Raw genomic sequence first — 12,571 nt, 5'->3', positions numbered from 1 at the left:
TTGAAATTTTTACCAAAGTAGCTACATGATATAGCTACTTTGGTTAAAAAAAAAAAAATCCACCATTTTTGCATTACAATTTATGAAAATGCATTTTTTTTAGACAAAAAAATAATATGGTTCCTTATCTGATATAAAATTTATTATTTTCCAAATTTAAAGATTTTTTTCTTTGGAATTTCTTTTCATAAATATTATTACCTAATGTTATCTTAACTATAATTTATAATTTATCATTCATCATTTATCATTCTTCTTTGGAAAGAATCTTGATGCTATGAAGTAGTTTTTCAAGTTTGCTAACAAACTGTACAACACCAAATGATTCTTTCTAAAGAAGAATGATAAATGATAAATTATAGTTGGTAGCATGGGGACTGAGTGGTGGAAGAGGATATCGGTTTGAATCCCACCAACACCATCTGGGGAGGGGCATAAGTACCGTAATTTTTGGACTCACACCCGAACTCTGGATTAGTCTCATAGGCGGCTCAAAGAGTCGAACCCGAGGAAATACCGGAGGGTTCTGATTCGCCTCAAAGAGGTAATTAGGATCGGTTTCCAAAAAAAGATAACATTAGGTAATAATATTTATGAGAAGGAATTCCAAAGGAAAAAATGACTTTAGATTTGGAAAATAATAATAATTTTATACGGTTGAATTATCATTTTCAGATAAGGGAATCAAACTTTTTTTTCCTCTAACAAAATGCATTTCCATCATAAAAGAATTGTTGTGGAAAAATCACCAAAAAAATAAAATAACCAAAGTAGCTACACCATATAGCCACTTTGGTTAAAAAAAAAAATCCAGAATAGGCTGAAGTAGCTACACTATGTAGCGACTTTGGCCAAAAAAAATTGTCACGTGTTAAAGCTGGCCAAAGGCTATATAAACTTATCAGGCTTCGGTGGCCATTGAAAATGTGCCACGTGATCGGTATAAAGTCGATACATTACCTAATGACTTCAGTGCTGTGGCAGTTTGAAAAAATATATTATGCGGCATTGAGGTATTTTTTATTGCTAAACGTAGCAATACGGTCAATGTCGCTATGAATTTATACTTTGGGCCCCATAATAACCAAACAAACAAGAAAGCTAGGGCAATTTTTTTTTAAATATTACTATTTTAATAATTATTAATGAAAACATAGTTGTTTTGAGACTAAATACAGATCTATTGCACTAAGTCACCCCCACACGCCCTGCATCGGACGTGACCTAAGAGAGAGACATGCCCTGCATGGGACATGAGTTATGAGAAGAGAAGAGAGACACACCCCAAGCTGGGCATGAGTCAGGCAAGAGTATTGAAAAAATTGTTGCTTATTTCTTTTCTCGGTTCTTCAACCACCTTTTCCTTGCAGAAACCCTCTACTAGACCTACAAAAGTTGTCACGTTTGGAGAATGACCTGCTTCTAACATCTCCACACAACATTCAAAAGTATCATGTAATCTGCTACATTCATAAGAGTCCTTGTATAAGCACAGTGTAATTGACAGCATTGGGTGAAATGCCATTACTCTGCATTTTCCTGAAAATCCTTTCGGCATTGATGGGCCTTAGTGAAGCCCTCCACTACAGCTGTGTACAGGACAACCCCAGGAACGGTTCCCTTCTTCTGCACGAAACCAAAAAATTTTAAGGCTTCTTAAAAAAGACCATTACATAAACCATCAAGCATAGCCACATCATTAGGGAGGAAACTGAAGAACTTATCACTTTCTTCCTGCTTATCTAAGACGTTCTTCCCTCAGCATCTTGAAGAAATTATCAGATTTTTCCTTCATCTTGCAGTACACATCAAAATCTAGAGGCTCATATTCTGGATGTGGCAGGTTGGGATTTGACCTCTTTGCTTCTTCAGATTGGTTGTTGCTGGCTGCAACTTCTGAGGGATTTAATGTTTTATTATCAAAGCCAAGCTTGAATTTATCAAGGAAACCATCTTCTAATTGACTGACATCCTTACTTGTTTCTATCATATTTCTGCCCTGAAATCCGAGAAAAAAAATCAACAATTTTTTAGTTCTCTTGCCTGACTCACACCCAAGTTGGGGCGTGTCTCTCTCCTTACTCATGCCCGGCTTGGAGCATATCTCTCTCCTCTTGACTCATGTTACATGCAGAGCGTGTCTCTCTCTCTTATCACGCCACATGTAGGGCGTGAGTGACCACGCCTAATTTTGGACGCGACTGAATGCAATAAATCCATATTTAGTTTCAAAATAATTATGTTTTAGTAAATAATTATTAAAACAGTAATCTTTTTTTTTCCCAAAAAGCTAGGGCTATCTTAATGAAAATGTGAAAATTTGACCAGCCACTTGTAACAGTGCCTTCTGCCAAATGGTCCCGCTTGGAAGACAGCAGTTTGAATTTTGAAAATGGTCCTTCGCTCACGTGCTCTTTCTATTTTTACATCGCAAATTCTCTGCAACACAAGCATCCAATTCCTCCAATTTCTGAAGTGAATTAATTAACAACGGTGCTACCACAATATGAACGTATTCTAAGTTCGAACACGGGGACAAAATAGCTCAAATTCACACAAAGGAAAAACATTAATACATACTGAACCCTCAGCCTCCGGCACTTCACATAAGGACTCTTGTTTTTGCTTTTCCTCCTACCTTAAGTTAATTGCTTGAAGATGGATCAACTTTTGTCAATAATGCTCAAACATTTAATAGCATAATGATTTACAAGTGATGGTTGAGGAAAAGAGAAGATCCCCGAAGGAAAAAAGCACTAACACATACAACTGATGATGTCACTGTCCAACGCAGAATTTTGATCTGAGGTTGTCCAGAATCTCTGCATACTCCATTGGAGTTGCCTCACTACAGAATACTTCATCCCAGATCTTGCGTAAGTCTGCACGAAAATGTAACCAACTAAATCAAATCAGATTAACAACTCTGGAAACATTAGCGTTACTAGCACCACCACCAAAAAGGAACACTTCATTTTGTTTGTAAATAACTAAGCAACTAAGAGTTATACCAAGAAAAAGTAATAATTAATTTAAGCATCACAAAACAAAATTCATCATGCACAAGATGCAAAGCCATGAGTTTCTCCCACTCAACAGGCTAGTTTTGGGGTTAAACTCTCCTCATGAGGTTGAGTTTTAACAATGAACATGCAGGAAAATTATTTCAGATAGGATATCAAATCTCACGTGATTAATGTTAAGGATGCAATTTGTATTGTACAAGGATGATGGGTTATAATGTGTTCATTTAATTCTTGACTCCTTATTGTCTTGTAAAAGGACATCCAAACTTCAATGACTTATTTATATTATTTATTAAGGTTATTTACTACCGGAATCCACCAGTTTACTTTCTTCCGTTTATCTTTATTTTTTTGGTGGGGTGGGGAGACCAGAGGTTAAAAGGTCCAACTATATTGCAAGCATATGACTGCTTTTACTTAAAACTTTGATAGGTACCGAAGAAATGTACTGGTCAACCACGCGTATCCACAAGAAGTTTGGCTTGTCCGAGTCATAAACTATCATAAGTTGTCTGATTAAAATTACAGAATTTTGTGCTGCATATGTATAGAAGGTGAAACTAATCTCGTGACCTAGTTGTCAGAGGTTCTAGTTGCTGAAAGCCTGAAACAATCTTTCCAACCACAGGTAAAGGGATGGGTACAGCTAACCCTCCTCAAACTCCACAATAGTGGTGGCTACATGCAATGGGCTGACCTTTTCTTTTTCCTGCCAGAAAAGATATTACACATTTTGTATCTTCATCTAATAGGGCCAGAGAATAGTTAGTTAGAATAGTTAGGCAGTTGAAGATAAAGAGTTAGGGAATTAGCTAAAATAGGAGGAGAGAGTAGTAAAAGGGTGGGAGTTAGCATTGGCTCTGACGCTCTGTAGTACCCTTGGAAGGAGAATTCTTTCCTTGCGTCTCATGTTTGTAATTCAACAAACACTACAAAAATATTCTTTCCCTTTTCATTACTATGTTATTCTCGTCTCTCTCTCTCTCTCTCTCTCTCTCTCTCTCTCTCAAAACTTAGAATTTGTTTTTGGATTCCTAACAATTTAGTCAGACCTGCCAGATCCAGATTGTGGGAGATGGAATCACGGGTGGAAATTCCGAGAAAGGTGGCCAGCAAGGAAGGGTCTCAACTATCAGAAATCAAGAAAGCGGTCAAGGGAATCAAAGAGATCAAGCAGCTGCTTGGAAGGTGTAAGCAGAAACAAGACACTGAGTTGGAGGAGGAGGCACAAATGAGCAACCTGTTCATGAGGAGGTTTGTCCCTATTGAACCAAGAATGGAGAGGAGAACATGGAGGGGATGGGGTCATAACACGGTGGAGCATAGGCTCATTCTTGGGAGATGGCAGTACTGAGGGGTAATCCCAAAGGGACTGACAAGTTTAAGTGCTGGATCAAGAACTAGAAGCAGAACAGTTCAATGGATTAGGGAAGGAGGTTGAGACGAGGAGATCATTGAATTCCTAGGGGTCTGAAAAGGAGCTCAATTTTTTTGGATGAAGACCACCATATGGGTAGCATAATGGTGAGATGAATGCAGTCACATCAGGGTGACAAATAGAGGATGACCAAGAGAATGTTAAGTACCCAGGGTGTTGCACAGGAGTTGAAAGGGACAGAAGTGCCCTGCAATGGCTATTGTTGAGATATATAAAACCATTAAAAAGTCCTCACCCATCAGCTTAAGCTTTTGGGTTGAATTGGTTCTTTACATGGTATCAGAGCCTCGTGTCCCGGGTTCAAATCTCACCGCCCCCCACTTTCTTTCTAGTGGAATTTTTTTCTTCGCACAAGTAGCTGGGCCTGTGCATTGTCCACCCTTCAAGTCCAGTGGGCTCTTGTGTGAGGGGGCGTGTTGAGATATACAAAACCATTAAAAAGTCCTCACGCACCGGCTTAAGCTTTTGGGTTGAATTGGTTCTTTGCAGCTATAAAACTATGGATTTTGAAAATTCCAGTCAGCCCACAGTCACCGCCTGAACCACCGGACACGGATTTTTCCATGTAGGCAGATGGATCTTTAGTAGTGAACTCTCACATGTCAGCTAGCAATAATAGAGCCAGGGAGTAATTAGCTAGAATATTTAGATAGTTAAGAGTTGTAAAGGTAGGGAATTAGCTTAAAAGGGAGGAGAGGGTGGAAGAGTGGGGATTCTGATTTGTTATCATTTGGGAACTAAGCATTAGCTCTATTGTAGAAAGGGAGAACCCCTTGTCAAGGGGGAACCCTAAGAAGGGGAATTCTCTCCTTAGGTCTCTGTTGTAAGTCAATAAACAGTAAACACTATAGAAGTGTTCTTTCTCTTTTCATTTGTCTGTTTTTCTCATCTATCTCCCTGAAAACTCAGAATCCATTTATAGGTTCCTAATATCATCCCTTTCTGGGTTTGGTTGATTGGGTAACATAGGGTGCTGAATGAGCAAAGCACCCACCAATATTCACTTTACTTTTGACACTATTTGACTATACAGAATCAAGGCTATATGCCTTCTTAATTCAGGAATTTCTGTAATAAATGCCTTTTGGCCGTAAGAAAGAATTGATAAAACACTTAATCAATGCAATTAGAAAGGAAACATAGAAAATGTTAACATTCTTACACATTAGATTTCATTTTCTAATCGGAGACCCTTATTCCTGCTTCTCTTTCCTCTTTCTTATCCCTTTCTTCTACCTTAATGCGTTTATCTTCTAACTTTCAAGAGATTTCAAATAGTGTGGCAACAGAAACGCTTAGAATTTCACTACTTCAAAAATACATACCATCCTTATCTGTTGATGGAAGGCACATTACAATCATGTCAAATCTCGGTACCTTGGTCAAATGTTCCATATAACTGACAACCAGATCCTTTTCTTCACTGCCAAAAGAGGAAATTTGCTATCATGTTTGAAGCTCAAACAGCAATAAAAACAAAAAAATGCTTTTTTGAGATAATAACTTACGCGAAAAAGGATGCAACACACTTTATGATGTCAATTAGCAAGGTAGAAGATAAGGCATTTTTGAATATCTTCGGCAATTCATGGGGAGGTATGGCCTATCATGCAAGAAGCAAAATGGTTTATTACAACACGAAGCAGACCACAGATCACCATAAATTCAACATAAAAGAGCCATCTCTTGTTCTTGTCAAGTATGATTGCAATCGACAATATAATCAAATCACAAATGCACAACAAAGTTCAATACCTTTATTAGACAAGCCTGCAAAGCACGATCACCTGAAAACCCTCTCCAAGAGACCTCAAATTGATAAGCTGTGGTTGGTGGTGTTATGTTCTTTGCAGCTTCAATCATGGCTCGAGAAGCCGCACGAGAAGCAAGCTGTTGAACAGATGCTTTCATTTCCTGCTTACTAATTATGTGATTTCTCTGTAAAAAATACAAGACAATAAAATCATGTAAAACAGGAATATGAATAGAATAGGAAAAATCACTAATATCCAAAGTGAAAAAGTACAATCAAAACAATATAAAAATAATTGCAAAAATATCATTTTAAGATATATAATTTAAAAAGCTCGAAAAACATGAAATTTAGTTTATTCCAACTACTGAGTAAAAATAAACAAGAAAAAAGAAATGCACAGGTAATTTTAACAGAGAACCAAATGAATGCAATGTGGATGATTCAAATTTAAATACGAACTCGTGAAAAGCACATAAAAAATATATCCGTATTCTTCTACACGCAAGGAAAAAAAATGCTTCTAAACAGAACTAGAATATGCACTCGAACTAGGTCAATTTAGAAGATGAGGCACGGGATTTAAGATAAACCTTAACCTGCTCCATACTATTGCTTGCACTAGAACCATCCCCTTCTTGTCCTTGAGTCCTGCTTCCGGCTTTTGTATCCCTGCTATCAACCTCCTCCATTAAGAGTGATTCTTTAGAAGGAATTTGCCACTCATTACACTGTCAACATAATCAAACTTCAGGCTGGACAATATTTACATGTAAAACTCCGAACAAAGTAATCCCCAATTTGTCTCAATCCAAGAACATTAAGATATATTTGAAAAGTGATGTTATAAACTCTTATTGCCTGTACCTTTGTTTGATGACCTTCAGCAGGCCCTGACTTTTGAGCATCATGTGAAACAGGGTGGATGCTACCTTCATTAACTTTTGTCTCTGACTCTCCCACTTTTTGAGTTCCCTGTACAGTGCCTCTAAGAGCTCCAGATGCTTTCTGAAGAATAGCCTGGACAATTGGCACAGGGATATTAAAAATAATGAATATCTGAAACAGAGAAGTGAGAAAGAAAAAGTAGACACAAAACCAGAGTAGTTAATAGTGTGCTATAGCAGCATAGCGAGGATGACCGTGAAGGAAGTGGCATCATGTCGCGTTTATCTAGAGTGGCAATAGAGGCCAGAATCATGGGCAGATAGCAGACAAAACAATTAAATCCCTGTTTAACTCACTTTTCGTTCAACCAGCCCTCGGTTTTTTAAGGTGGTTTTTTAAATTTAATTTGTTTTCCCCCATGAGAATGAAAATAGGGTTCAAAACCCTTCATTCTTTGAAAAATGACACACTAGGCTGCTGCTCTGTTCCTTTGCAGAACCCTTCATTCTTTCAAAACCCTTCATTTTTTGTTAGTCTACTCCTTCTTCCAAACTCTGTTCATAGTTCATACTCCTGGATCTACCCTTTTTTTTGCTGCAACTTCTTCCATGATTCCATCCAGTGTTTCTCTTTGCTGTGATAAACATCCTCTTTTCTGTCTCTTTTTGCTGTTGATTATTAATTTCAGTCCCTCTTTGGTGCAGGCATGGCTTCATCTTAGTTTCAATCAGCTCAACAGAGCACCTCAACCTAGCCTCAGTCTCTTCTCTTTGTTTTTGACTTGTTAATTATGTCTTAGGTTGATGGTGATTATGTGTCTAGACTGTGACTTTTGACTGTTAATAATGATATGTCTTTAATTTGGGGTATTTTTTTATTTTTAAGCATTTATATGTGTAGTATAAATTACACAATTTTTTCCATTATCTTCAGCATAGCAGCCATCCCGCTATAACATTTTTGGGGTCAACCACTCCGTGCTGCTCTCCAGAGCAGACAACTAAGCACAGAACTATTTTTACAAAATGTATCCAAATGTTAGGAACTGGCCACATGAACCTTTAGCCAAAACTATTAAAAATTTCGTAGTGAATTTCTATTAGAGTGCACCTTAATTTCTCATGATATTATGATATTATGGACACATCAGCCTCAACATTCAAATATATACTCATTCACAGTTTAACAATTTGCTTGTTTATTTATTCTTAATAAACCAAGTATAGTGTCACAGATTCAATTAACACATCTACCATACTCATTTTCTTACTAATATCCTAAGAGTTCATGCCATGAGGCCATAATACACGCTGAAAAACTGCAGACTTCAAAATTCACCCTTTTCCTTAAATGGTTTATTTCAGTCATGGAAAACAATTATATCTGCTACTCCTTTTCATGCAGCAACTTTTTTCTATAAGATTCTTCCTCTACAGTCTTATCATTTTCAACAATCGACCCCACCCCGAAAACGCTACTCGAGTATCTTAGGCAAAGTCTTGATAACATTATAATTATTTATTCAGTCCTAATTTGATTAAAAATAAGGCCTTTAACACATCCACCCATTTGATTTTGTATTACACCTTTTAACGCATCTCTTTATTACTATTAGATCTACTTTGCTGCAGGTGCATACATTGGTGTACCAAGGTTTGAACCTAATATTTCCATGCAACCCTAAAAAGCATCCCTTACTGCATTGTTCATGGCCTACATGGCTATGAAAAATGGAAGAGACTAATATATTTAATTAATTAATTTCGTGAATTTAGTAGTAGTCATATAACAATAACAGAAAGAACATTGATGTGCTCACTTTCTCAAACAAAGTCTTAGCATCAGCATACTGTTTCTTGATTTCTTGATTGTTAGGTTCCAACCTCAAGGCAAACTCAGCATCTGCAATTAAGCAAATAAGATAGTCAACAAATTCCAATATCAGAATGTCTTAGTGTTTAGATAATGGACAAGTATATGGCTTGGGTATTCACCCACCCTCCATGGATTCTTTAATTTTCCCAAGTTCTTTTCTAGCTGTTGCTCGGCGTGAGTATGCTTTTATGTAACGATCATCAAGATTTAAGGCCTCTGTACAGTCATCCTCTGCCTCTTGGAATCTACTGACACAAATAGGGGGGAAAGAAACATATCACCGTCAGGAAGAGAAGTGCTCTTCAAGAGCATCAGTCAAGTCATAGACCAATTAACACTTGACAGTAAATGTAAAAATTACTTTCTTTTATTTAGAATATCGATAATGACAAAATCTACTATTTTGTGAATTTTTTTATGAGTAAGCTATGATTCTTTAAAGACAAAACGTAAAACATAGGCTTGCCTTCTGAGCTTGATATAGGCCATTGCCCTATTTGCATATGCTACCGCTGTTGGTGACAAGGCAATGCTCCTTGAATAGCAGTTGATAGCTTCCTTAAACTTCTTCTGCTTGAAAAACTCATTACCCTGGAATATACATGTGGATTGCAGTATCAGCATCACACAAGACAGCAACACTAAAATCAATCCATAATATCCCAAGAGATCAACATTCCCCTGCCCTGTGTCACCCCAAGACCAAGACGGGAAGTAAAAAAACAAAAAAAACTCCTACCAGATCTTTCTCAGAAGCAGCATCAGGAACATCTTCGGGAACAAAACTACTATGCACACGACCAAATGGATCATTATTTCTTGAGAAATCATACTGTCCTGAAGAACTTCTTGCCTGATCAAAAGAAATAGTATCTGCTCTTGAAGCCTTCTCCACACCCACTGATCCAGTATTCCGAGAAGATGAACCCTTTGAATTGCCATCAGAATATTATTCATCACAAATATATTAATTCATCCGCACATACACAGGCACATACATACATACTACAGGCAATATGTTCAAGAAAAAGGGGTTAACTAATATACTGATTTTGTTTTCATTTTTTAAAATTTTTACTGATTTCAAAAAGTATAATCACAAAGTTTACTTTTCCTCTGTACTATAATAGTGAGAAAAAAAATGTAACAGGTTAACTAATATCCTTATAAAAAAGAAGAAAATCTGCACAAATTACAAAACAGCATCACCAAACACAACCATTTGAAAATTGGAGGAATTAGTCAAACACCCGCAAAAATTAAAAAATCCACACTGTGCAACATATAGAGGCTGAATTGAAGAGTCTAATGACTGTTGAAGTTTACTCAAAAGGTAGACACGAAGTTGCATAGCAAGTTTTGAAGGGTAAGATAAAATTACCAACATTTTCCTTTCGTGACTTCATTTTTCGTGCTTTGTCCTTTCGAGAAAGTTCCCAATCCTGCAAGTCGTTTAAGAATCCCTGGAAATCCTGTTAATGAGAAAAAAAAAAATCAATGAGAAGCAAAAAAAATAATTAAAATTGGGCAAATCCCAGCTCAAATGGCACCATGAGGAATCGATTATACCATCCTGTGTTGGGAAGTGCCCTTCACTCAACAGAGAAACAACGGTAACAGCAATAGGCCATAGCAAGTGAAACGAAGTTGGTAGTGAACCCTTGAAAAGAACTTTCGCGAACAGCTATGGTTATGAATGGGCCAGCCCATGAGCCCAAACTTTTAGATTGTGGCCAAATATTTTGTTTGCTGTTTGCTAAAGGCCTGGCCCTGACAAAATAAATAAAAATAAAAAGAAGAAGGCAAAATTTAGAGAAAAAAAATCATATTTAACTTATTTTGATCTGGAAAAAAAATATTTTAGTTGACACATGTGCTTTTCCATTTTCCCCCGTGAACGTAATTCAATTCATAAAAAAATTTGAATACATTTAATTATTTTTAAATGAATTTGAGTAGTCAGTTACCACTTTTTTCTTATAAATCATCTGTATCCATTGTCGAATTTTTTTTTAATACTACGGATGCATCAAAATTTGAGTGCATCTTTCACTCACAATGTGATATGTGTCTTACTTTTTATTAAATTATTCTCTCACCTGATTTTAAAATGAATTATTTATCAATTATTTTATAAAAGTAAGACACATATCACGTTGTGAGTGAAAGATGCACCAAAAACTCAGTGAATCCATAACATTAAAGATGTTCTCCCCATCATCAATAGGTGCCAATTAACTCATATTGGAGGCAGGTAGTACCATAAAGATAGCAAAGTTCATCCCACCAAATTTTAGTACAATTGTATACTCAAAATTCAAACTCGAGATCACTAATTAAGCTTAAACAATTATCCTCGTTCTTGGTGAGAAATGACACAATCAATAGTAGCCAATAGAAACATGATGGAAAGAGGAATATAAGATAGCGTGGAGGAAAAAATTGTATTAAGTGATAATAGTTGATTCAATTTTATCTAACAAAAATAAAATAAGTAATAAAAGGTATTAAATTTATTTGATAGTAAAAATGGAGGTTATACGTACTTTTTTTTTTCTTATCACCTCTTATAATTAATTTTGTTATTATTTGATCAAAATTAAATCAATGGTTACAAAGTGAGAACATTAATTTGATTTTGATGCAATTATAACAAAACCTATTGCATTAAAAAATATAATTTTAAAGAGCACAAGGGATAAAGAAAGAATAAAAAGTGGTAAATGATGCCTTTTGGGTTGGGCTTGAAAGCATGTGAGTTCAAGGGATGAGTTTAGGCCCATGGGGTTTGATAGTTCTAAGACGATTCACACCTCACTGAGAAAAGAAAAGACTGAAAATGAGGGGGGGCCTGCCCTCACGGCACTGGGCAGTGTAGGATCGTGGATGACGGGAGCAAGTTCTGTAGTCTGTATAAAGGAGGTGCAGTGGTCTTGTCAACATGATTGCCACTGTGTTTTCCTTTCAATTCTAGTGTGTTTATGTTTAGGTGAAGCATCTCCCTTTCCTCTCATCCACGCTTTCACACCTCAGGGCCCCTTTCTTTTCATTTACTTTCTTTTTCATGTTCATTCACCCCCACTCAATCTTAAAAAAAAAAAAAAAAAAAAAAAACTCACAATGTATCAATCACTCACACATTCAATCAATCACCCATCACACCCCTCTTTCCATTCACTCAATTCCACCACCACTTTTAAATAATTCATTACTTTTCATCTTTTTTATTATTTAATATCTTTCCTTTTAAGTAATTAAAATAATATATTAAAAACATAAATAAGATTTTTAATATTTTTCTTTATCATATATTATCCCATACCTTACCTTGAACATGACCCCAATAATTCCATCGTCCTAAATTTATAGCTCAAAAAAAAATCATAAGAGATGTAGTTAGTTATTAGCATTTTTATTAAGAATATTTAGTGATAGATTAGAGCCTAATAATTTTATCTTGCAGCATACATAGAAATCTTTCCACGTGTAACTATACATACTGACCCAGCTTGGCCCAATTGTATCCCATGCGGGCCCATGTCTACATTCCAATTACAGTGCAAAATTCCAATATTTGATTAGTTTAGGAGT

At 36.2% G+C, this 12,571-nt stretch overlaps 1 protein-coding gene and 1 pseudogene across 5 annotated transcripts; both read right to left on the bottom strand.

Moving 5' to 3' along the window:
* Window positions 1–1,172: 1,172 nt before the first annotated feature.
* LOC133305262 (pentatricopeptide repeat-containing protein At4g38150-like) lies at window positions 1,173–2,086 on the bottom strand (annotated as a pseudogene).
* Window positions 2,087–2,429: 343 nt separating this feature from the next.
* LOC133305267 (uncharacterized) lies at window positions 2,430–10,608 on the bottom strand. Of its 5 annotated transcripts, none has more exons than XM_061505432.1 (12): window positions 10,550–10,608; window positions 10,366–10,452; window positions 9,720–9,908; window positions 9,447–9,571; window positions 9,104–9,225; window positions 8,925–9,007; window positions 7,085–7,237; window positions 6,811–6,948; window positions 6,220–6,402; window positions 5,973–6,067; window positions 5,790–5,887; window positions 2,430–2,902 (listed from the first exon to the last, which is right to left on the bottom strand). In XM_061505432.1, the coding sequence occupies exons 1-12, from the start codon at window positions 10,550–10,552 to the stop codon at window positions 2,757–2,759; spliced, it is 1,422 nt and encodes a 473-aa protein (XP_061361416.1). In that variant the 5' UTR covers window positions 10,553–10,608; the 3' UTR covers window positions 2,430–2,756. The 5 variants fall into 5 exon arrangements, with proteins under 5 accessions (XP_061361416.1, XP_061361421.1, XP_061361417.1 ...); XM_061505437.1 differs by having other exon boundaries at window positions 2,431–2,902; window positions 10,362–10,452; window positions 10,550–10,598; XM_061505433.1 differs by having other exon boundaries at window positions 2,435–2,902; window positions 6,817–6,948.
* Between the last annotated feature and the right edge of the window lie 1,963 nt (window positions 10,609–12,571).

This window comes from Gastrolobium bilobum, unplaced genomic scaffold (assembly GCF_033153095.1).
Source record: "Gastrolobium bilobum isolate Gb01-03AN ecotype WA unplaced genomic scaffold, APGP_CSIRO_Gbil_v1 utg4294, whole genome shotgun sequence".
NCBI classification, from domain to species: domain Eukaryota; kingdom Viridiplantae; phylum Streptophyta; class Magnoliopsida; order Fabales; family Fabaceae; genus Gastrolobium; species Gastrolobium bilobum.
The sequence above is the reverse complement of the archived record's forward strand: the minus strand, read 5'-3'. Positions and strand labels throughout refer to the sequence as shown.

Coding starts and splice junctions, on each gene's coding strand:
- LOC133305267 (XM_061505432.1), bottom strand. Junction 7,238..8,924: donor CTAAGACTTTGTTTGAGAAA/GTGAGCACATCA, acceptor CCAATTGTCCAG/GCTATTCTTCAGAAAGCATC. Junction 6,949..7,084: donor CTGAAGGTCATCAAACAAAG/GTACAGGCAATA, acceptor TTATGTTGACAG/TGTAATGAGTGGCAAATTCC.